This window comes from Lepidochelys kempii, chromosome 9 (assembly GCF_965140285.1).
Source record: "Lepidochelys kempii isolate rLepKem1 chromosome 9, rLepKem1.hap1, whole genome shotgun sequence".
Taxonomy (NCBI): domain Eukaryota; kingdom Metazoa; phylum Chordata; order Testudines; family Cheloniidae; genus Lepidochelys; species Lepidochelys kempii.
In genome coordinates this window covers 1,618,175-1,642,826 of record NC_136388.1, presented here as the reverse complement: position 1 = coordinate 1,642,826, position 24,652 = coordinate 1,618,175, and the positions used below count along the sequence as shown (strand labels likewise).

Sequence of the window (24,652 nt, the reverse complement as noted above, 5' to 3'; positions counted from 1 at the left end):
GTCTTTGATACCTCAGAAGGGGGAAGACACATAGGGACCTGGCTCGAAGGCCAAGCCATGAAGAGGGAGTATCCCAACTCTCAAAAAGGAAGCACTAACTCCTGGACCATGAGAGGGGCTGCTCCAGGAGCAGAGACAGAAGGGGGCATCACACCAGTCACAGCTATTCCCCAGATGCAGCCACAATGAGGCATCCCAGCAGTGAGAAAAGAAACCCGTGACCCCTGGGCCCTAATGCATGGAGAAAAATTCTGCCCAAAAATGGCATTGGCTAAACACTGGATGGCCAATATGTAAAATCTGGTGAATTTAGGAACTTGTGGACATTTGCCCACATAGCAGATCTCAATACATGAGACTTGACTTCTCTGGCCTGACACTGTCAGAACTTCTAGGAACTGGACTTTGATGTTCAAAATAAATAATATTCTTGAACATATTAAGGGAATGAGTGCTATGACAGGACTACCAGTCAGAATTAAAAGAACAATATTGGGTCTAATCTGAGAAAGCTCCTAATTTAAAAAATGTATCTAAGCAGAGACAGTAGCTCTTGGGAGTTGTTTAATGAACAGAAAGTATAAGGACACTTCCTGGCCGGGGTTCAATCTGGATAATTCCATAAGAGGCAGAATGAAGTTCCAAGGTTTTGCTCTATGACCTTGCGAGTCTGGAATAAGGTTGTTGACCTAACGAAGCATTTAATGTTAGGATTTGTACAAAATGTCCTTTTCTTCAACATGCTCCTGGTAAAATTATACTACAGAGACTTGACCTTTTGGCTTGGACATTGGTATATCCACATTGAGGCCCTTCTGAAAGAATTCAAAGCTAGGTTTTACTTGAATTAACATGGTACTTAAACTATGGACTATGCAGAACTATGAACGTCTACAGACCTCAGTATGATGAAGGGCAATTTACGATATTGCCTTTAATCTGAAGTCAAGGCAGGAAGTGAGACTACTGGGCTCCTTTGCCAGAGGTTATTTGTAGACTACATATTTTACATGCAGAAAGAAAACGATATATAATTTTAAGAATGTTTACATTTAACATATCTGCACTGACATTCCTCAGGTTCCAACCCTCCACTACCTAAAGAACTCAGAAATCAATGAAAATGAAAAACAAAATGAATCAGAAAGAAAAGAAGAATTTAAACTGAACATATGCAGTGTTTCTATCAGAATTTGTCTTTTGAAAATAATTTTTGGTCTTTAATAGTAGTCCAAACATATGTCTACTAGAAAAAAACTACTATAAAATAGAAAGGAAATAAGATTAAAATAAAACTACAGAAAAAAATGAGTTAGATGTTTTTAAAAAACACACAGCAGTAAGATTAGAATAGAAGATGATTAGTCCATGCCTATATTAAAAATGAAAATCATCTATCCATGCATCTTATTCAGGCATTGATGAAAAGCTGTTAGGGGTTTAATGATTTTACTGGGAAACTCCTTTAGAAAGCTCACAGTGTTTTATTCAAGCTAAATCTAGCTCTCCTGTCTAGAACTATGGTTTACGCATAGGTCTATAGGTAGGCTTCTTTTTAAGGAACAGACTTGCAACACACTGACAGCTATTCCGGGGAATCCTATGCAGAGTTTTAAAATGATACTTCTCAGTACTTTAATAGCTCTGTAATCCAGAATATTAATATGACTAAGTATAGTCTTATAAATAAAGCTAGTGAATATACAACAAGGTGTCTGCCATTTTTGGGCAGAGACTGCCTTTTAAATATATTTACTTCTTCAACGTGAGAGACAGGCAAGTGTATCTAAAAGAAAAAAAATCAAAGAAATAGACACAACACACTCTTGAGCAAAAACACTGCAAACTGAGTTTAATGCTACTGCAAATGTTTCTAGGCATGTTTTAAATCCCTTGACTCTAATGGTTAATTGGTTTGTCAGTGCTGAAAACTCAATAGCCTGCAAGGCATTATCAAGTACCATTGTAAAAAAGTTTTAGAAGTAACTTTGTTATTCCCTAAAGCAAATATCTATTTAATACAGCTAAATTAACCGACAAAAGGTAGAAAGCAGCAGATAGACATAACTATAAAAATCAAACAGTATGCAAATAAGTTAGAACAATTAAAATTTGTACCTGTTCTCACAACTACGGCTTTGACTCGTTCTCCAGTATAAAAACGGGTTTGAATGACATTGGTCCCACAGAACAAAGTGTGTCGCTTATGTACTTCTGGACTGTAGATTTCATCTCCCATTGCTTTTGGGTCTTCTGCAGGATTTGGGAGATTAGTCTTTGTTACAGGAACACTTTCACCTTAAATGGAAAAAAAGCTCTTCAGTTCGTCCAAATCAAATACAAATAATAATCTCATCCACAGCTCTCAAAGCACTTTCTATAATAGTGAGTGGTATCCCCATTTTATAACAGAGAAGTAAAGTGATCTGCTTAAGTTAACCCAGCCAGGCAGTAACACACCTGGGAAAAGAACCCAGGAATCCTAATTCCCATTATCCCATTCTTTAACCTTCTAGACCTCCCCCGGAATCCAAGAGTCTTGACTCCCAGGCTTCCCTCCTGTAAATCGCTGCATCGGGTAGCAAAACATAAAAGTGCCGCTGGTTGTAGTGAAAACCCGTCACACAATACATCAACCCGTTGCTGTGGAGAGTCGCTGGATACAGGCAAGGCTCCCCTTAGTAAGCTGTGCTCGCACATCTCCCTCAACCCACCTTTACCCAGGTTTGATCATTGGCTTGCTAATTATTCATGTAGCAAGTTCAACACTTATAAACAAAACCAAAATACTATCATGCCTAGCAATTAAACATGACCCAGCTCGAAACCAACACTTATCTTGCCGAAAGGAAAGGCGATCCAAAAGCTTTGCACGGACGTGTCTTTTAGTACGGTTCACATTTTAGGACCTTACATTTGAGAATTCTTAAACTCTCAGCTTGCAGATTCCTTACTTAACAGAAACATGCTTATTTTAACTAACACAGTGAAAATAAAAGAGAGCTAAATAAGAACAGTGAGATGAAGACACCTTCTCATTACCCCTTTAATTATACAAATAAAGAGAATAGCACCTTGCATAATGAGGCCCTGATCTAGTTGGCTTATAGGCAGTACCACAATATAAATGCTTATTAAATAACATTAATATTGCCAAGATTTGTATAAATACTATCAATACTGTCTTGAGTACATTATAAAAATACACATTTCAGGGTATGTAAACAAATTCCTTCTGATAAGGTAAGTTGCAACTCAGAAAAAGAACAATGACATAACTTTATCAACTAGCATTTTTAGCCATATAGTTCAGCCATCCAGGATGTAAATTTTACTTCACCTGTTAACATGCTTTCATTTACGATGCAAGTACCACTGACAAGTACTGCATCACAGGGCATGATTGTCCCATTAGATGGAATCACCATGATGTCTCCAGGCACAAGGTCTGTGGAAAGGATCTCTTCTATTTCTGGAAGTAAGGCAAGAATTTAAGAACAAGCTCTTTTTCTGCAACTGTAAAGTCTTGCAAATCAGCACCAGGAACAGAATCCTGCATGAATATAACAGCCATGGCCCATGCTACAGCAATTATGCTGCTGTTTCTATTATGAATAGTATGACTTAAAATGATTAAACTAATGATTCACTAACATTCTCTATGGACCCTTGATTTTACACTGATGGGTGCCTCAGAAATAATACAATAAACAATTTGCCACACAAGGAACCTAAGGCAGCTCAAGACTCCTGTTAAGGTGGGGAATGGGAATTGGCCACGCTGGGTCAGACCAAAGGTCCATCTAGCCCAGTATCCTGTTTTCCAATAGTGGCCAATGCCAGGTGCCTCAGAGGGAATGAACAGACCAGATAATCATAGAATCATAGAACTGAAAGGGACGTTGAGCAGTCATCTAGTCCAGTCCCCTGCACTCATAGCAGGACTAAGTGTTATGTAGCCCATACCTGACAGGTGTTTGTCTAACCTACTCTTAAAAATCTCCAATGATGGAGACTCCACAACCTCCCTAAGCAATTTGTTCCAGTGCTTAACCACCCTGACAGTTAGGAAGTTTCTCCTAATGTCCAACCTAAACTTCCCCTTGCTGCAATTTAAGCCTATTGCTTCTTCTCCGAGCCTCAGAGGTTAAGAAAAACAATTTTTCCTCCTCCTCGTAACAACCTTTTACATACTTGAAAACTTATCATGTCCCCTCTCGGTCTTCTCTTTTCCAGACTAAACAAACCCAATTTTTTCAATCTTCCCTCATAGGTCATGTTTTCTAGACCTTTAATCATTTTTGTCGCTCTTCACTGGACTCTCTCCAATTTGTCCACATCCTTTCTGAAATGTGGTCCCCACAACTGGACACAGTACTCCAGTTGAGGCCTAATCAGCACAGAGTAGAGCGGAAGAATTTCTTCTCGTGACTTGCTTACAACACTCCTGCTAATACATCCCAGAACGATGTTCTCTTTTTTTGCAACAGCGTTGCACTGTTGACTCAAATTTAGCTTGTGGTCCACTCTGACCCCCCAGATCCTTTTCCACAGTACTCCTTCCTAGGCAGTCCTTTCCCATTTTGTATGTGTGCAACTGATTGTTCCTGCCTAAGTGGAGTACTTTGCATTTGTCCCTATTGAATTTCATCCTATTTACTTCAGACCATTTCTCCAGTTTATCCAGATCATTTTGAATTTTAATCCTATCCTCCAAAACACTTGCAACCCCTCCCAGCTTGGTATCGTCCACTAACTTTATAAGTATACTCTCTATGCCATTATCTAAATAATTGATGAAGATATTGAAGAGAACCAGACCCAGAACTGATCCCTTCGGGACCCCACTCGTTATGCCCTTCCAGCATGACTGTGAACCACTGATAACTACTCTCTGGGAACAGTCTTCCAACCACCTTATAGTAGCTCCATCTAGGCTGCATTTCCTTAGTTTGTTTATGAGAAGGTCATGAGAGATAGTATCAAAAGCTTTACTAAAGTCAAGATATACCACATCTACCACGTCCCCCCACCCACAAGGCTTGTTACCCTGTCAAAGACAGCTATCAGGTTGGTTTGACATGATTTGTTTGTTGACAAATCCATGCTGACTGTTACTTATCACCTTATTATCTTCTAGAGGTTTGCAAATTGATTTAAGTATTTGCCCCATTATCTTTCTGGGTACAGAAGTTTAACTGAGTGGCCTGTAATTCCCCGGGTTGTCCTTATTTCCCTTTTTATAGATGGGCACTATATTTGCCCTTTTCCAGTCTTCTCGAATCTCTCCCGTCTTCCACGACTTCTCAAAGATAATCGCTACTGGCTCAGATATCTCCTCAGTCAGCTCCTTGAGTACTCTTGGATGCATTTCATCAGGCCCTGGTGACTTGAAGACATCTAATTTGTCCAAGTAATTTTTAACTTGTTCTTTCTCTATTTTAGCCTCTTCTGATCCTACCTCATTTTCACTGGCATTCACTACGTTAGACTTCCAATCACTAACAACCTTCTTGGTGAAAACCGAAACAAAGAAGTCATTAAGCACCTCTGTCATTTCCACATTTTCTGTTATTATTTCCCTGCCCCCCTCACTGACTAACAGGTAGGCCGGTTACTTAATGAGGGATCATCAGGTAATCCATCCCGTAACCCATTCCTGGCTTCTGGCAAACAGAGGCTAGGGACACCATCCCTGCCCATCCTGGCTAATAGCCATTGATGGACCTATCCTCCATGAACTTATCTAGTTCTTTTTTGAACCCTGTTATAGCCTTGGCTTTCACAACATCCTCTGGCAAGGAGTTCCACAGGTTGACTGTGCATTCTGTGAAGAAATACTTCCTTTTGTTTGGTTTAAACCTGCTGCCTGTTAATTTAATTTGGTGACCTCTAGTTCTTCTGTTATGAGAACCATGCCAGCAGAACCTGCAATAGTTGGAGATGTGGCTGCCAAAGGAGTTTACAGCTCCGGCTCTGATTTACTGAAAGGTACTAAAAAATATCTCCCTGTGGGGTTTCTATTTTTATCCTTAGGCCAGAAGTAGGATATTGCAATGTTTGCTATATGCATGGAGAGGTAGATAAAAGAAAATGGGTGAGAGACACGAGGGGCTAGTCTAGATCTGCTCCAGCATAAATATTGAGCTGATCATCTGGAAGAAGACACTCAAGTAGATTATTTTCTCAACTTTTAACTTCCACTTACCCCTTTTATTGAGCAATGTTGCTAAGAGATCACAAGGACCCAATTGCTTTAATCATATAGAACTACGCAATGACCTGTATTGATTTTTAACTATTCATTAAGGACCAGTTTTAGATTTATCTTTTCAACTAGGGCAACTCACCTTGATTCGCTCTGCTGACAGAAACTCTGACAATGCTGTGAGCTGCCACCATGTCATGTAACATAATATATTGCTGGAAGGGGGGAAAAGAACAAGTCACTAATTAGAAGCATTAACAGTCTTCTAGATCCATAGAGAGACAAGGTAGGGGAGGTCATATCTTTTATTGGACCAACTTCTGTTGGGGAGAGACACAAACTTTCAAGCTTACACAGAGCTCTTTAAGGTTAGCAGAAGGAGCTAACACGTAATTCAAGGGACTGTTCATGGTGAAGTGGCTCTTTCCCCCTATGACTGGGGAAGTGTTAAAGGAAGTGGGAGGGTGGCAGCTGGGGGCGGGGAGGTTGTTAGTAGGTTATAGATTGTTGTAATAAGCCATAAATCCAGTGTCTCTGTTCAGTCCATGATTTGTAGTATCTAGCAGGATTATGAATTTAAGCTCCCAGACTCGTATTTCAAAGGTACTGTGCAAGTTTCCTTTGAGGACTAGGACTGATAGATCACATATAGATTGATCACTTTGTGAAGTGACACAGGTGATAGGGTGTTTTTGTCTTTCATCATTTTCCTGTGAGAATTTATTAGAGAGCTCAGTGATTGTCTGGTGCTCAGTGATTCACCCACATAGTTGTTGTTTGAGCATTTAGTGCACTGGATAACATATACCACATGTTGTCATGAGCATGTGTAAGACACATGGATCTCGAAAGATGTCTTGTGGGGGGTGTTGAGCATTGAGGCAGTGGACATATGACCATAGATTTTGCATCTGTTGTTCTGGCAGGGTCTGGTGCCGCTTTGAGTTGGTGTTTCCTGGTCTGTGAGGAGCTTGCTCTGATGATGAGCTTGGAGAGGCTGGGGGGTCGGTTGAAGGCCAGAAGTAGAGGTTCCTGAAAGAAATCTTTCCTGATCAGGTCCCCATCGAGCATGGGTTGTAGTTGTTTGATGATACCCTATATGGGTTCCAGCATGTTGTGGTAGGAGTGTGCAGAAGGAGAGGGTTTTATTTCTGTACTGAAGCAGGTTCTCTTGGGGTATTTTGGTGGCCTATTCCATGATGTGATCTATTTCTCTTGTGGAGTGTTCTTGTTTGGTGAAGGTGGCTTTGAGTGTGTTAAGGTGTATATCCTGGACTTTCTCCTCAGAGCAAATTCTGTGGTATCTGAGCACGCTGTAGATAACAGATTCCTTGATGTGTTTGAGGTGGTTATGGGATCTGTAAAGGAGGTGTGGTGATCCATGGGTTTCTTACATATCGTTGTCTGTCAGGTTCCATTGTTGTAGCTTGCTGTTGTGTTCAGGAAGCTGATGCTCATGTGGAAGTGCTCCAGAGAGAGTTTGAGCAACCAGCACCCGTCGCTGAAGTTGTGGTGGAAATCTATGAGGGAGTTTAAGCTGTCTGCCGAGAGGAGGAAAATGTAATCCATGTTCCTCAGGTACGTCATTGGTTTCGTGGTCCATTTGTCCAGAAATTCCTCTTCAGGGTGGCCCATGAAGAGGTTGGCATGTTGGGAGCATCCTAGTACCCATGGGTTGGACACAGTGACTGTTGTTGAATGGAAAATTGTTGTGGGTGAGGATGAAATGAATGAGTTTGGCTTTGTGTTTGGGGTGGATAACTGAGGGTTGTCCATTGTCTTGTAAATATTTGAGGCAGGCAGTCATGCCGTCATTGTGAGGGATATCGATGTGTAGGGAAGTGACATCCATGGTGGTGAGGATGGTGTTCTGAAGGAGGTTGTTAATGTTGCAGCGTTTGTGAAGGAAGTCGGTTGTACCCTGGAGGAAGCTGGCCCTTTGTGTGATGAGTGGTCTGAGGATGGTTTCTATGAGTCCTGACATTCCTTCAGTAAGAGTGCTGTGGCCAGATATGATGGGTCTGCCAGGGTTTCTTTGATTGTGTGTCTTTGGAAAGATGTAGAAGGTCCCTGGGGTGGGTTCTTGGGGAATGAGTTTGTAGAGTTTCTCTTGGGGTTGTGTGGGGAAAGATTTGATGATATCTTTAAATTCCTGGGTAAACTGTGGTGTGGGTTCTTCTCCGAGTTCTTTAGAGTAGGTGTGACGGAGAGCTGTCAGTTGACACTGCATGTTCTAGGTCCATACTCTATCATGCCACAGAATAAGCTTCTTTAAATGACCTTGAACTGCATAGTACTATGGGACCCATTCATATAGAATATTTTAGGAAATGAATTTGGACCAAAAAACCTGGAATGTGTCAAGCTTTAAGGAGCAGTGCAAGGCCCATATTTTTACCCAGGCTTCTTGAGAGGGAGTGCAAATTCACTGAACAAATGCTAATTAAAGCTGATCAGAAATTTTCTGATGAAACTTTGCTTCATCAGAAAACGCCGATTTGCTGAACCCAATATATTTGGATTCAATGACATTTCAGCAAATCCAAGGCAGTGTTTCCACAGCAGGGTGCTGGTGACCCCAGTGCTGCCAGGTTCACAGCTCCAGGGCAGACCCACCAGGGAACTGCCCTAGAGCCGCAGACTTCGGCATTTCTAGGGTTTGTGGCTCAGGGCACACCTGCCATGCCAGGGCTTCAAGGCTCCCCACTCCCTGGCAATCCTGGAAGCCCCAGATTCCCAACTCTGGACTCCAGGGTATTGCTACACTGCAATAAAACACCACGGCTGGCTTGGGCTCGCAGGACCCGAACGTCTACGGAGCCCAAATGTCTACACTGCAGTTTTACCATTTTGCAGCCTGAGCCCCATGAGCCCAATCAGCTGGGGGTGTTTTATTGCAGTGTAGCCATAGGCCTGGAGTCCTGGTGTCCCTAGCTGGGCATGGCAGGGCTGCTCCAGAGCTGCAGGAGCCCTCTGCTGCTGAGTGAAACTGACACTGTCAGTTTCATAGCTCTTAACTCAGCAGCTTCAGGTCCTGGGGAGTAAAAATCAAAATTAATTTTGGGGCATTTCTTGTTTCAGTCAGAAATCTAAAAATTTCAATTTTGGATTGACCCAAACTGATTTTTTTATCATCATATTTTTCGGTTCAGCTCCCAAACTGAAAAATGAATTATTCTCTCTGCTCTAATTCTAATGCAAACTTCATACTCACTAATTTCTATACATTTTAAAAATGCAGAGCTTGATTGTGAACTTTAATTGCTGCTCTTTTTAAAAAAAGAGCCAAAAGTCTTCTCTGACCTCGAACTATTGAACATTGCTTTTAAATGGTTCCATGGTAGTTCTGTCTTCAGTCAAGACTTCCTGGCTCTGAATTCAGAGTCCCACAAACTATATGATAATCTCATTAATTTCAACTTCAGTAAACTGCAACCCCAATCTCTGCACTAAAAGTAGATCACCAGATTTGCAGTTCACTGTGTGACAGTGCTGAGGCTCAACCCCCTTCATTCTCTCTTCCGAGGAATCGTCCATACAAGGTGGAGCAACCAGTATCAACAAGTAATCTGTAAGTATTGTAATGAACCATAAGACTGAACTAGGAGTTGTAGTGTCATTCCTCCCTTTGGCCAACAGGAGGTAAACATTCAACACGACCCAACCCCAAGGCCACATGTTTTTCAGTTTGACCTCTGTATATCTGTTTATGGGGGTCAAACTGAGAAACCAAATCCAAGCACCCAGGAACTCTAGGTCTGACTGCATCCAACTTTCATAACTTGGACCATTCTCTTACCCTCACTAATCCACATAAGTTAGGTAAATTTTTGCAGATGTAAACAGTATCTCCACAGCACAGAGCATGTGAAGGACTTTAGGTAAAGGATTCTTATACACTTTAAACATAGCTAAATGGTCTTATCTCCCTTTCTGGAAAAAAAAAAAGCCGGAGGGGCGGGGGGGGAGGTTGTTTTAAACATTGAGTTCTTTGGAGTCAATTTCATCTCAAAATTTCACACACAATGAAGTTAAAAACTTTAAAGTAGGGTTTTCAGGGAATGATTTTGAAATGTGTACTCTAGTAAAAATCATATTTGTGATGACAACTATGTTAATTTGAACTTACCTTTCTAATGGTGTACAGTGAGCTAACAATGGATATCATAGACATAATCACAATCGCTAATGCATAGTAGTAATATTCATCAGTGACCCACAATATCACACTGAACAGTTGGAAAATGTAAAACGGATTTAGAACCTGAGAGAGAGAAAAAAAAACATACTAAGGTTACATCAAATGTAACCCTTCTCCTATATTAGTCCAAAATAAATTCAACTTATTCTCAGTGGGAGAAACTTAGGCTTTTCAGTTCCTTCTGTCTTACAAAACGTTTTCAAAGTTTTGCCTATGTGCGTCCTGTTTTCCACTAACAGTTCACTTCATGTGCCAGAGTAAATTACAAAATCACAGAGTGATTTCCTTAAAAAGGGCCAAATTCTAAAGGCAAACGGTTCTCAATGAAGTCAATGGGAGTAGCCTGTGCAAGTAAGAGCAGAAGTTGGCCAAAACATTTTCTCCAACTTTTGCTATCTCTACTTCCAATGATACTGAACACTTAACAGCAGCCTCAAGAAAAAAAGATAATTTTAACTTGACTAACAAGGGAACTGGTATCCAGACAACTGCACAGCTGAAGGTCTGGCAAGTTTATTTTCCTAAGGAGCCCAAACTTCAGGAGTAACTGCTAGCTCAGTGAGTTTAAAAACCACATTATCCATAAAACAAAACAACTCTAGTCATTTGTTTGTACCTCCATGAGAAGATACAAAAAAAAATGAAAGATAAACATGCAGTTTAGACTCACTTATCTGGTGAATACTCTTATCGAGTCTTTACCACGTTTACAGTTTGTGACAAGTATATTTAGTGCTCATGAGTAGAGACCTGGCAAGGGCCAGACGCAGCATGGGTTTTGCTCTGTAACTCTCTCTATAGAGCCCTGACATGATCTGAGTCTAAATAACAAGAGCATTACAGAACTGGCCTCTGGGCCCCACAAAGCCTGCAGCTGTTGGCGCTCCCTGATCTGGAAGTCTAAGAAATACTAAGGTCAATCTCACTAGTGAAGAAAAGGGCTAAAATTTACTTTATACAAAATAATCCCCATTTGAAACCTCTCACACATTCAGTGACACTCCAAATATTTATTAATTCTATATAGTACTTTTTTTTAAAAACAAAAAAAGTTCTTACCTCCTTAATCAGAAGCTTAAAAATGGAAGGCACTTTCACGGCAATTTCATTTACTCCATAGAATACTTTTCTGTATGGAGGGAGAGCCAAAAAGTTAGTTGCTCTCTGGTTGTAGATAATTTATACCACATTACTGCTATTTTAACCTCAATTATTTTACAGCACTTTATCTTCCCATTCATTTGAGAGTGTTAGATTGTCTTTCACACAGTCAATATAGCCTTTTAAATGCTAGGTGAGGATGAATAATAGACAAACGTATCAGCAGTGAGTAGAAAAAAAATTATGTCTGGAGGAGACACTGCAGGCCTTGAACTTTCAGGTATTTATGATCTAGATATACGTTGACCCACAACTGAATTTTCTGGTGATGCCAAAAAAATCTGAGAGCTACCAAGCATACAACAGAAAAAACCCTAAACACAAAATGACCTGAAGAGATGAAGATAATGATCTACATATAATAATATGTGATGCTACATGAAAACATAGAACTGTAGAGAAGAAAAAACACATACAAAACCAAAGAACGGTGACCTGGAAATAGTAAGAGAAAGATTTAGAGATAACAGTGGATAGCAAGCTACATGTAAGTGTGATGTCATTGCCAACACCACATGCACAAGAGATGACCCTGAGCAGATAAAAACAACTACAGGACTCTGAGAATGAGGATGAAAGGGTCTGGACCTCAGGTGATGTTCTCATTCACCCTGCCAGTTGAAGGCATAAGCCCAGGCAGGGACAGACATCCTGGAGATGAATGCATGGCTACACAGGTTACGTTGACAGGAGGGCTTTACTTTCCTCAACCATGGGATGCTTTTCCATGAAGGAGGACTGCTTTGTCCACTTGACAAAAAAATGGAAGAGCCTTTTGGGACATCAGCTAGCCAATCTAGTGATGAGGACTTTAAACTCGGTGCAGAGGGGCCAGCTGACAAAAGCCCATAGGTAAGTATTAAAATAGGTGACCCTGAAGAGGGTTGGAAGCAGGGGAGGAGGAGGAGAAATGGAAATTTACAATAGGGTCATAGGAGTAACAAGAGGGAAATCTCTGCAAGAAACTGCTCACCATCTTAGAAGTCTATACACCAATGCAAGGAATATGGAGAACAAACACGAAGAACTGGAAGTCTCAGTACACAAGCTAAATTATGACTTAACTGGCATCTCAGAGACCTGGTGGAATAAATCTCATAACTGGCATATTGCTTGTTCAGGAAGGACAGGCAAGGACAAAAGGGAGGAGGTGTTGCCTTACACAGCAGGAATATATACACCTGTTCAGCGGTCCCGAAAGAACTGAGGGGCAGATTAACTGAAAGTCTCTGGGTGAAGATAAAAGGGAGAAAAACAGGTGCGACATCATGATAGGGACCTACTATGGATCAAGCCAGGAGACAGCGGATTAGGCATTTCTAGAATAAGAGAAATATTCAAAACACAAGACCCGGTAATAATGGCACTTTTACTACCCAGATATCTATTGGAAAAGTAATATGGCAAAACACATGTCCAGTAAGTTCTTGGAATGTGCTGGGGACTTCTTTCGGACGATGGAGGAAGTGGCCGGGGGACAGCCATTGTAGACTTGATGCTGACCAACAGGGAGGAACTGGTTGCGAATCTGAAGGTGGAAGGGAACCTGGCTGAAATGATAGGTTTCATGACCTTAAGGAAAGGAAGGAGTGAGAATAGACTTAAAAAAAACAGACATTGACAAACTCACAGAACTGGTAGGTAAGGTCCCGTGGGAAGAAAATCTAAGGGAAAAGGAGGTCAGAAGAGCTGGCATTCCTCAAAGAAGCAACAGTAAAGGCACAACAGCTAAGTAACTCAAATGTGAAGGCAAGATAGGAAGGACAGTAAGAGGCCAATATGGCTCCATGAGGAGCTCTTTAATGACCTGAAAATCAAAAGGAATCACACAAAAAGTGGAAACATGGACAAATTTCTATGGATGAGTACAAAAGAATAGTGTAAACACACAGGAAGAAAATCAGAAAGGCTAAGGCACAAAATGAGTTACCCCAGCAAGGGTCATTAGAGGCAATAAGAAGAGGCTCTACAAATACATTAGGAGTTTACAATAGAAGAGTTTACTCAAGATAGTTAGGTCCAAAGCATGCTGCAGAGTTACAAAGAGATCTCGGTGACTGGGCAAAAAAATGGCAGATGAAATTCAGTGTTGATAAATGCAAAGTAATGCACATTGGAAACCATAATCCCAACTATACATATGAAATGATGGGATCTAAACTAGCTGTTACCATTCAAGAAAGAGATCTTGGAGTCATTGTGGAGAGTTCTCTGAAAACATCTGCTCAGTGTGCCTCAGCAGTCAAAAAAGCTACCAGAATGTTAGGAACCATTAGGAAAGGGACAGATAAGACAGAAAATATCATGATGCCACTACATAAAGCTGTGGTACACTCACACCATGAACACTGCCCGTAGTTCTGGTCACCCCGTCTCCAAAAAGGATATTAGAATTCTAAAAAGTACAGAAAAGAGCAACAAAAATGACGAGGGGTATGGAACAGCTTCTATATGAGGAGCGATTAAACAGACTGGGACCCTTAAAGCTTGGAAAAGAGATAACTGATGGGAGATATCATATAGCTCTATAAAATCATGAATGGTGTGGAGAAAGTAAATAAGGAAGTGTTATTTACCCCTTCACATAAAACATGAACCAGGGATCATCCAATGAAATTAACAGTCAGCAGGCTTAAAACAAACAAAAGGAAGTACTTCTTCACACAACACAGAACTCATTGCCAGGACATGTTGTGAAGACCAAAAGTATAACTGGGTTCAAAAAAGAATTAATTAAGTTCATGGAGAATAGGTCCAGCAGTGGCTATTAGCCAACATGGTCACGAATGCAACCCCATGCTCTGGGTGTCCCTACACCTCTGACTGCTAAAAGTTAGGACTGGACAACAGGGCAACAATCACTCAAAATATCCTGTTCTGCTCCCTCCCTCTAAAGCATATGGCACCAGCCACTGTGGGAAAACAGGATACTGGGCTAGATGGACCATTGCTCTGACCCAGTATGGCCATTCTTATATTCTTATAAGCAAGAGAAAGACAAAGGAAAGCATAGGTCCACTATTTAATGGGGAAAGCAAGCTAATATGACACCAAGAAGTCTGCTTAGAGTTTAATGCCTATTTTTGCTTCAGGTCTTTGCTAAAAAGGTGCATTGTGACTAGATGCTTAACCCAATTAATATTAACTACAAGGGGGAAGGAACACAAGCCAGAATAGGGAAAGAACAGATTAAAGAATATTTAGATAAGTTAGATATATTCAAGTTGGCAGGGCCTGACAAAATTAATCCTCGGATACTTTAAGGAACTAGCTGAGGCAATCATCAACAACTCATGGAGGACAGGTGACATTCCAGAGGACTGGAAATGGGCAAACACCCTACCTATCTTATAAAATACACTTAAAAGTCAGAAGTTGAAACAAAATTCCTATTTATTAATTACTGTTTTTCTGAAGATAAGTGGGATGGGGTGTACCAGGCACTCTGAGGCACCTGCTGGAGGCCCCAAGGTCCCACTACACTCTATCCCAGGAAGGAGCAGCGGAGATGGGTCCTCCAGGCCCACCTAGATGGGCCTTGTGGAAGCAGCCAATCAGAGCCCAGCAGGCTCAGATAAAAGGACCAGTCCCTGGCTGAGACCAGAAGGGTGCTCCTCTGTGGTCAAAGGAGCTCAATGGGCTGCATTTGCTAAACCTGGGAGTGAGAGGCTCTGAGAACTCTAGTCCTAAGGTACCAGACAGAAGTAAAGAGGTCAGGTGGGATGAGGCCTAGGGAATGTAGCAGCAATCAAGTAAAGGAAGCACTAAGTGGCTGCTGTGTATAAGGTCCCTGGGTTGAGACCCTGAGTAGTGGGTGGGCCTGGGTTCCCGCTCTGGGCAGTGCTGGAGTGTCCCAAGCCCTGAAAAGGGGACACGGCTAGGTTAAAAGCCCAGGAAAAGGGGCTAGATTTAAAGGGCCCTGAGACAGCACCACAGCCCTCAAATCTTGTTCAGAGTCACTGCTTCCCAGGATAGAGTCCCCCATTCTGTTACCACAGCCTAGATTCTTTGTTCCTAGATATATACACTTTGCTCCATTGTGTTCACCAAACCCAGTTTCCTCCCAACTTTATCACCTTCACCTCGCTAGCTCATAACAGCCCTGTCATATCTCTTACCCAGCTTATTGTATTCGCAATTGATTTCTGAATCTTTTGACAATTTGTGGATTTGAAAAGATGATTAACCATCACAAGAATTTCCTGCCAGGAATTAAGCAATTAAAGCCTTTATTTTTCAAAGACAATAGGCACTGCTGATTCCACTGTTAATGGTAATACTATTGCTGAAAAAATGATCTGACATGAACACAGTTTAAGAGACTAGAAAAAAAACATTTCTATCTATATTCAATGCTGATATAAGCAACCACAAAGGAGACCACTCAAATTTAATATGATTTCTCAATTCAAGGCTATACATGTAAAGTGTTCTTCTGAAGGGAAGTTTAACATCCAAACCACACACACTGATCACACTTAATTTTATTCATTTATGAGAAATACCATAAACACAGCTATCTAATAACAATGTACCTTTCTGACATCTCTTACATTCATATTTTAGTCTGAATATTGTATTACCTGTAGTCATGCACCTCCTTCGTCAACCCTGTACTATGTTCATTATGAATTGAAGAGCAGGAAGTAGACTCATCCAGTCCCCTAAAATAATTGTAGAAATTAAACAAGTTCTCAGAATCAAGCTTCTTAGCTAATATCCTTTTTTAAAATACCCCATTAAGATGCTTAGGAACTGTAAAGACCAGACATTTTTATTAGAAGTTTAAGTTGCATTATACAAGAATAATATTAAAAAACACTCCCTTATGAATGTCATTCCACTCATTTTTGCCTACTTATTGCAAGTATCAATAAGATAAATTAAAGACTGAGCAGAAGGCCCCTGAATTCACTGCTTGGTTAGGTCACATCTGCCCTTTGCTTTTACATCACTTATTTTTAAATTTAAACTTTTATTTTAAACACCCGTGTAACGAGTATTGGACGCTTCCAAAAAAAACAGGCAAGAATTGAATTAATTTGCATTTAATAAAATGGATATGATATTGATTAGGTTTGACCTACAAATTATTATTCAAATCCCTCTTTAAAATTCTTTTCCACAAGGCCTACAAAAATTGACAGCCACTGGTACAGAGAAACCACAGCCCATTCTGCTGGCCAATATTGTCTCATTGTTTCCTTCTACCCCCACATACAACCTTAACTCAACCCCATTGTGCATATGACTCATTTTTAAATTATATGACATACCAATTTTCCCACAGGGCCTCTGCCTCATTCAGTGCACAGGATGGATTCAATATTTCTTTTTATCTTCATCATTCAGTGTGTGGCCCCATGTATTTACTGCACATCATCCAAACACTACCCTAAATACAGAATTATTAGTTTCCTCATGGGTTTTCTATAGTGTTCATAGTATCATTTTACCTATTTACAAAGATTAATGACCTTATCTTCACAACATTCCTGTGAAGTGAGGTGGTAAGTTTCCTCATGTACAAAATGAGGAATTGGACACAGAGATTAAGGCCAAAATTGTCCATTAATTTTGGACAATCAATTTAAGAAGACTTCAGCCTGATTTTTCAAAATACTTAGCATTTTATAGCACTTTATATGTTGGACAGCAGAGCTCCCATGCACCTCATATATAGTTGTGAACGCTTAGCTCTGCTGCAAATATGACCCCAGGCGTCTTAAGTTGGGTACAAGGAAAATGAGGAACACATGGTGGCCAGCAGAGAAATTCTGGTTGATGTGACTTGCCCAGAATCACATAGGAACTCTGTGGCAGAGGCCAGGATAGAATTAAATTCCCCAAGGGAGGCCTTAACAACAATGCCATCTTTTCTCTTCCTGCAATTCCCTGCCACATTCACTATGCACTTTCCAACTTGTGCAACAAATGAGACAGGGGTCCTACACTGACAACAACCTCGTTCACTACACAACCCTGCTTCACTCCCAGAGCACAGGAGAGAAAGTCTCATGTACAGAGTTTTTGTGCCTAGTGCCACAGCAGTCCTGGCAGATGGGATGAGCAACTGCACAGAAACCCTACTCAGCTCCTGAAGCCCAGGGATGGAGCACCCTAATGTACTCTGTGGGAATGGCATATGCGCAGTCCAGTTCGGCAGGTAGGAGCTGTGCAGGGATGAAGTATGTTCGGCACAGATGGAATCTTCAGAGAATTTAGCAGCCAAGCTCTAACGAACTTCTTCTAAACACATGCAAACAGATTTTTCAGAGGCTTTTTCATAGAAACAGCAGAAGACATCCATGACACACAGGTGGCCTGCTCTGCCAATTTCATATGTCTGCTCCAAAGCATGGAAGAGGTAAAGCTTCTTAATCAAACAACTGGCAGTTTTGTTTGTCGGGATTTTTAACAGAGGAGGAAAAAAATTATTTCCCCTAATCTCATTGTCTGAAACAGATGAACCTGTTTTAGTTGAAAGTAAAAACAAACAAAAACTGCCACCCACACCTGAGGCAGACACCTCTCACGGAAAATCCACCCTGAGCAGTTTAAGTCTGGCAAACTGCAAGCAACGGAAAATAGGGTCCTATAATGCAAAGTGCTGGGCAATTACCTGTAGGCATTGCTGCCACATTACCTCTAATTAAGGTAAATTTCGGGATTGAATACAGACTTCCAGTTACAAGATCTTTGCACACAACTGAAATTAGCCAAGATATATATTTTTGTCCCCAAAAAAGACAGTAAGTTTCCTTACAGTTTTATCACTACTTGTACTCTGATGTAGTGGTTTTGCTAACTTTTCATGCTACTTTTTTTTACAGATTTCTTTAGAAAGCAAGAAGTGTTTGTGGGGCAACATGACTGACAGGCTTTCACTTACGTAGCAAAGTTCCTTAATAGTGGGGGTTTCGTTATTTTTGCTAACTGTAGCAAGCTGCTGTTGGAAAGTGGAAAAATGGGACCATGTGTTCATTTTGCCTTTCAGCATGAAAGGAAAAGCTTGTCTGCAGAGCCTGACATTGGTAACTTTCTTCTTGAACTCCAATGCCTTCTGCACTGCTACTGAATAAGGGAGGCGGTGGAGTGAATAACGCTCAGTAAGAGCAGCTGGGGCTGTAACTCTATCTGGAAGCACTGTTAGGTCAACGATTTTCAGACCAATCTCATACCGCGTTCTATTATTAATGAGAGTTCCAGCTCAGAAGCAGGATTAATGTGGAATGGCTGGGGTACATTTATGGAGAGCTGGATAACTGGCCACTGGGGTGAAATCCCTCCCTACCTCTGCTTTGGACTTGACTGAACAGCAATATAAGGAGGTGGGTATTCTTCCACTGTGAGCTCTATATTGAATAGTTGCAAAAAAAAAAAAAAGAAATGTCACTTAATGCTGGGCCTCTGAAACAGCTTGCATCCACAGGCTTGCCTGCCTTTGGGAAACGAGTGAAGCTCCCTCTTACTCTCTTTGACCTCTACATTTTCCCCCTACATCTCTCATTTAGACTGCAGATCACTACAAAAAAGTCACAGGTGACCTAGAGCACAGGGGATACGTAGAAGTAAATCAGAGTGGACTCACTCAAGAGCACACCCTCCAGGAATCAAAAGTTATAGAAATATTCTCCTAACTTAACTCAAATTAAAGAGGAAATTACTCTTATCGGCTCTGTAGGGCACCAGAACAGAGTTATCGCTAAGGTATTTACAACCAGATTCTACTCAAAATAAGATGTAAATAAAAAGTCTCAGAAGTGATAGGCCCCAATGCTGTGATCCCAGGAAGTGGAAGTCATTCAGAACAGTGGTTGAGAGAGTTTTGAGCACCTAGACCCATGATCCAGACAGAGGACCTAAGCTTGCTCACATTTCACATGCAGAATTCTCACCAACTCCAGCAGTGCCTCAGGGCAGGATGGCTCAATATGGGCCGGGAAGGAGGAACACACATATAGTGGGGCACAGAACACATCAGTAGGCTACACTCCTTCCCCAACAACAAACCAAGCCTTCTTAGGGTATGTCTAGATTGCAGTTAAAAACTCATGGCTGGCCTATGCCAGATGACTTGGGCTCGCAGGGCTATTTAATTGCAGCGTAGATGTCCAGGCTCAACCAGAGCTGGAACGTCTACACTGCAATAAACCAGCCCCACAGCCCAATTCTGCAAGCCCAAGTCAGCTGGCACAGGCCAGCCCCAGGCATCAACTATACTCTTAGAGATGTGGTGTGCTAGTCAGTGGATTATACAAGACCCCTGCTAGCAATCAAGAAAGTCCTGAAGTTCATTAGGGAGATGGAAAAGGCTCAAACCAGAGAAAGATTCACAAGAAAACAGAATTGGAAAACAGTACTGGAATACTGTCATTTTTATAAAAAGAAAAGGAGTACTTGTGGCACCTTAGAGACTAACCAATTTATTTGAGCATGAGCTTTCGTGAGCTACAGCTCACTTCATCAGATGTTTACCGTGGAAACTGCAGCAGACTTTATATACACACAGAAATCATGAAACAATACCTCCTCCCACCCCACTGTCCTGCTGGTAATAGCTTATCTAAAGTGATCAACAGGTGGGCCATTTCCAGCACAAATCCAGGTTTTCTCACCCTCCACCCCCCCACACAAATTCACTCTCCTGCTGGTGCTAGCCCATCCAAAGTGACAACTCTTTACATAATCAAGTCGGGCTATTTCCTGCATAGATCAAGGTTTTCTCACATCCCCCCCACCCCCATACACACACAAACTCACTCTCCTGCTGGTAATAGCTCATCTAAACTGACCATTCTCCAGGTTTAAATCCAAGTTAAACCAGAACATCTGGGGGGGGGGGGGTAGGAAAAAGCAAGAGGAAACAGGCTACCTTGCATAATGACTTAGCCACTCCCAGTCTCTATTTAAGCCTAAATTAATAGTATCTAATTTGCAAATGAATTCCAATTCAGCAGTTTCTCGCTGGAGTCTGGATTTGAAGTTTTTTTGTTTTAAGATAGCGACCTTCATGTCTGTGATTGCGTGACCAGAGAGATTGAAGTGTTCTCCGACTGGTTTATGAATGTTATAATTCTTGACATCTGATTTGTGTCCATTTATTCTTTTACGTAGAGACTGTCCAGTTTGACCAATGTACATGGCAGAGGGGCATTGCTGGCACATGATGGCATAGATCACATTGGTGGATGTGCAGGTGAACGAGCCTCTGATAGTGTGGCTGATGTTATTAGGCCCTGTGATGGTGTCCCCTGAATAGATATGTGGGCACAATTGGCAACGGGCTTTGTTGCAAGGATAAGTTCCTGGGTTAGTGGTTCTGTTGTGTGGTATGTGGTTGTTGGTGAGTATTTGCTTCAGGTTGCGGGGCTGTCTGTAGGCAAGGACTGGCCTGTCTCCCAAGACTTGTGAGAGTGTTGGGTCATCCTTTAGGATAGGTTGTAGATCCTTAATAATGCGTTGGAGGGGTTTTAGTTGGGGGCTGAAGGTGACGGCTAGTGGCGTTCTGTTATTTTCTTTGTTAGGCCTGTCCTGTAGTAGGTAACTTCTGGGAACTCTTCTGGCTCTATCAATCTGTTTCTTTACTTCTGCAGGTGGGTATTGTAGTTGTAAGAAAGCTTGACAGAGATCTTGTAGGTGTTTGTCTCTGTCTGAGGGGTTGGAGCAAATGCGGTTGTATCGCAGAGCTTGGCTGTAGACGATGGATCGTGTGGTGTGGTCAGGGTGAAAGCTGGAGGCATGCAGGTAGGAATAGCGGTCAGTAGGTTTACGGTATAGGGTGGTGTTTATGTGGCCATTGTTTATTAGCACTGTAGTGTCCAGGAAGCCCTTGAGGAATTCCAGAAGCCCTTGAGGAATTCCACCATGATTTCAACAATTTCCATCCCACCACCAACCTCAGCCTGGTCCAGTCCACACAAGAGATCCACTTCCTGGACACTACAGTGCTAATAAACAATGGCCACATAAACACCACCCTATACCGTAAACCTACTGACCGCTATTCCTACCTGCATGCCTCCAGCTTTCACCCTGACCACACCACACGATCCATCGTCTACAGCCAAGCTCTGCGATACAACCGCATTTGCTCCAACCCCTCAGACAGAGACAAACACCTACAAGATCTCTGTCAAGCTTTCTTACAACTACAATACCCACCTGCAGAAGTAAAGAAACAGATTGATAGAGCCAGAAGAGTTCCCAGAAGTTACCTACTACAGGATAGGCCTAACAAAGAAAATAACAGAACGCCACTAGCCGTCACCTTCAGCCCCCAACTAAAACCCCTCCAACGCATTATTAAGGATCTACAACCTATCCTAAAGGATGACCCAACACTCTCACAAGTCTTGGGAGACAGGCCAGTCCTTGCCTACAGACAGCCCCGCAACCTGAAGCAAATACTCACCAACAACCACATACCACACAACAGAACCACTAACCCAGGAACTTATCCTTGCAACAAAGCCCGTTGCCAATTGTGCCCACATATCTATTCAGGGGACACCATCACAGGGCCTAATAACATCAGCCACACTATCAGAGGCTCGTTCACCTGCACATCCACCAATGTGATCTATGCCATCATGTGCCAGCAATGCCCCTCTGCCATGTACATTGGTCAAACTGGACAGTCTCTACGTAAAAGAATAAATGGACACAAATCAGATGTCAAGAATTATAACATTCATAAACCAGTCGGAGAACACTTCAATCTCTCTGGTCACGCAATCACAGACATGAAGGTCGCTATCTTAAAACAAAAAAACTTCAAATCCAGACTCCAGCGAGAAACTGCTGAATTGGAATTCATTTGCAAATTGGATACTATTAATTTAGGCTTAAATAGAGACTGGGAGTGGCTAAGTCATTATGCAAGGTAGCCTGTTTCCTCTTGCTTTTTCCTACCCCCCCCCCCCCAGATGTTCTGGTTTAACTTGGATTTAAACCTGGAGAATGGTCAGTTTAGATGAGCTATTACCAGCAGGAGAGTGAGTTTGTGTGTGTATGGGGGTGGGGGGGATGTGAGAAAACCTTGATCTATGCAGGAAATAGCCCGACTTGATTATGTAAAGAGTTGTCACTTTGGATGGGCTAGCACCAGCAGGAGAGTGAATTTGTGTGGGGGGGTGGAGGGTGAGAAAACCTGGATTTGTGCTGGAAATGGCCCACCTGTTGATCACTTTAGATAAGCTATTACCAGCAGGACAGTGGGGTGGGAGGAGGTATTGTTTCATGATTTCTGTGTGTATATAAAGTCTGCTGCAGTTTCCACGGTAAACATCTGATGAAGTGAGCTGTAGCTCACGAAAGCTCATGCTCAAATAAATTGGTTAGTCTCTAAGGTGCCACAAGTACTCCTTTTCTTTTTGCGAATACAGACTAACACGGCTGTTCCTCTGAAACCTGTCATTTTTATAAGCTTTTTGGGAACACAGTTATGGCTACCAAAAAAATATGTATACTTGCTCTGCAAGGCAAGGGTAAAAAAGAAGTATTCTTACTTTTTGAAGTCAAAACTTTGGACTGCATCATTCCAGAAATATTTTACGCTGTGGTGTGTGAAATAGCGAATCTGTAAGGCAAATACATGCCTTTAGGTATTAAGCTGGCACTGTTCAACACCTGATTTCTATTTAATTTAGTATCACTGTTAAAAATTTATAACAAAACTGAACTTAAATTAGGTACACTATAAGTTTTAAAAATGAAATACAAAATGTTTCCTGTGTGCTCTCTGCTATACTGACAATATATTTTATACAAGATAGTTTACTTTTCAATAGTCTTATTCTTTCATTAATCCCACAATATACTGACACACAAGATCTGTTATACTTTGTGACTTTAAATATAAGAGCACATTTCCCTACCTCAACCAACTGACCTCTTTGGCAGTCTAAGCAGGTCACATGTATTGTACTGTGTGCATAATATATATTCTTTTCATAGCTGCCTTGAAGATTAAGGATTCAGATACCACAGGTCCACTTACAGGAGAATATTTGTTTGGGTCGTTTCTATTCTCTTCAGCAGGGCTTTCACATAAATGATCACTATGGCCATTTGAAACTTTGTCTTCAATAGATTGAGGATTCTGTAATGGGTTGTCTCCCCGAGAAAGCACAATACGAATCCTTGCACAAAACCATATCCTGAATTCATCCTAACAAAGAAAAAAATTGTTAATAGAGAAACAAATTGCAGAATACTGTTTAATACCTTGTAAGGATGCATAAAAGTGAACCTAGGGACATTTTTCTTTTCTTTAATAAGTACCAATGTCAGTTGGAAAACAAGTCAATTAGCAAGGTCCACATATACTTACAGAAATGAAAGATACCATGGGATTGATAACAAATTACCCCAAGGACAAGGTTTTCCCTTTTATTTATAAAACATTTTACCACTCTAACTCCACGTAACACTAGCAGAAAACTTTCAAAGCTCTGGTGTGTGCTAGTGAACCCTCAGACTTAGTTTTGAAATCTTTCGTTTTTTATAAATAAATGGCATGGTATTTCTTCCATAAATTCCACAATAATTTATTATTTCAGAGTACAAGGGGGACTGGTTTACGCTAAGTGGGGAGGTGTCACTTGTATAGGGGATAGGAAACACAGAAGGAACGGCATGAGTGAAACGGCCGCACCCTTTAACTATTCATCTCCATGTTTTCCTATTTCTGAGCTATTCTGAAGTATAACATATATTGTATAGAAATTATGGCATTTTTTGTGAGTGTTCTGCAAAAACTTTCAACCTTAATTTTTAAAAGTGGGGTGGGGGGATTAATAAATACATGCATAGCACTCCCAAATGTGGAGGTGATGTCTGTGACGTTGCACCCCATAATGCTTTATAGAAATATGCTTATGAATGTAAAAATGACATAACTGGAATATGTTTTATGCTACATGTGCCATGTAACATATCTCTGCAAAGTTTATGATCTACTGAATATATTCACCCTATTTGTATGCATGTATCATTTTTGTATTCAAAGTTCTGAATATTGGCTGTGTACTTGTTTGATTTTAAGTAGCCTCAGTGAAGCATTTGGTCAGCTTCTTGAG

The 24,652-nt window shown here is 41.3% G+C and overlaps 1 protein-coding gene across 8 annotated transcripts in view; it reads right to left on the bottom strand.

The window, feature by feature from the left end:
- Window positions 1–24,652, bottom strand: part of ATP13A3 (ATPase 13A3) — a 137,119-nt gene that overhangs the window by 41,752 nt on the left and 70,715 nt on the right. For all 8 annotated transcript variants that reach the window (XM_078854341.1, XM_073358999.2, XM_073358995.2 and 5 more), the window contains 8 exons: window positions 23,572–23,742; window positions 23,081–23,151; window positions 16,154–16,234; window positions 11,469–11,538; window positions 10,338–10,472; window positions 6,351–6,423; window positions 3,341–3,472; window positions 2,119–2,298 (listed from right to left, as the gene is read on the bottom strand). In XM_078854341.1, coding sequence (XP_078710467.1) covers window positions 2,119–2,298; window positions 3,341–3,472; window positions 6,351–6,423; window positions 10,338–10,472; window positions 11,469–11,538; window positions 16,154–16,234; window positions 23,081–23,151; window positions 23,572–23,742 — 913 coding nt within the window. The remainder of the gene's footprint in view (window positions 1–2,118; window positions 2,299–3,340; window positions 3,473–6,350; window positions 6,424–10,337; window positions 10,473–11,468; window positions 11,539–16,153; window positions 16,235–23,080; window positions 23,152–23,571; window positions 23,743–24,652) is intronic.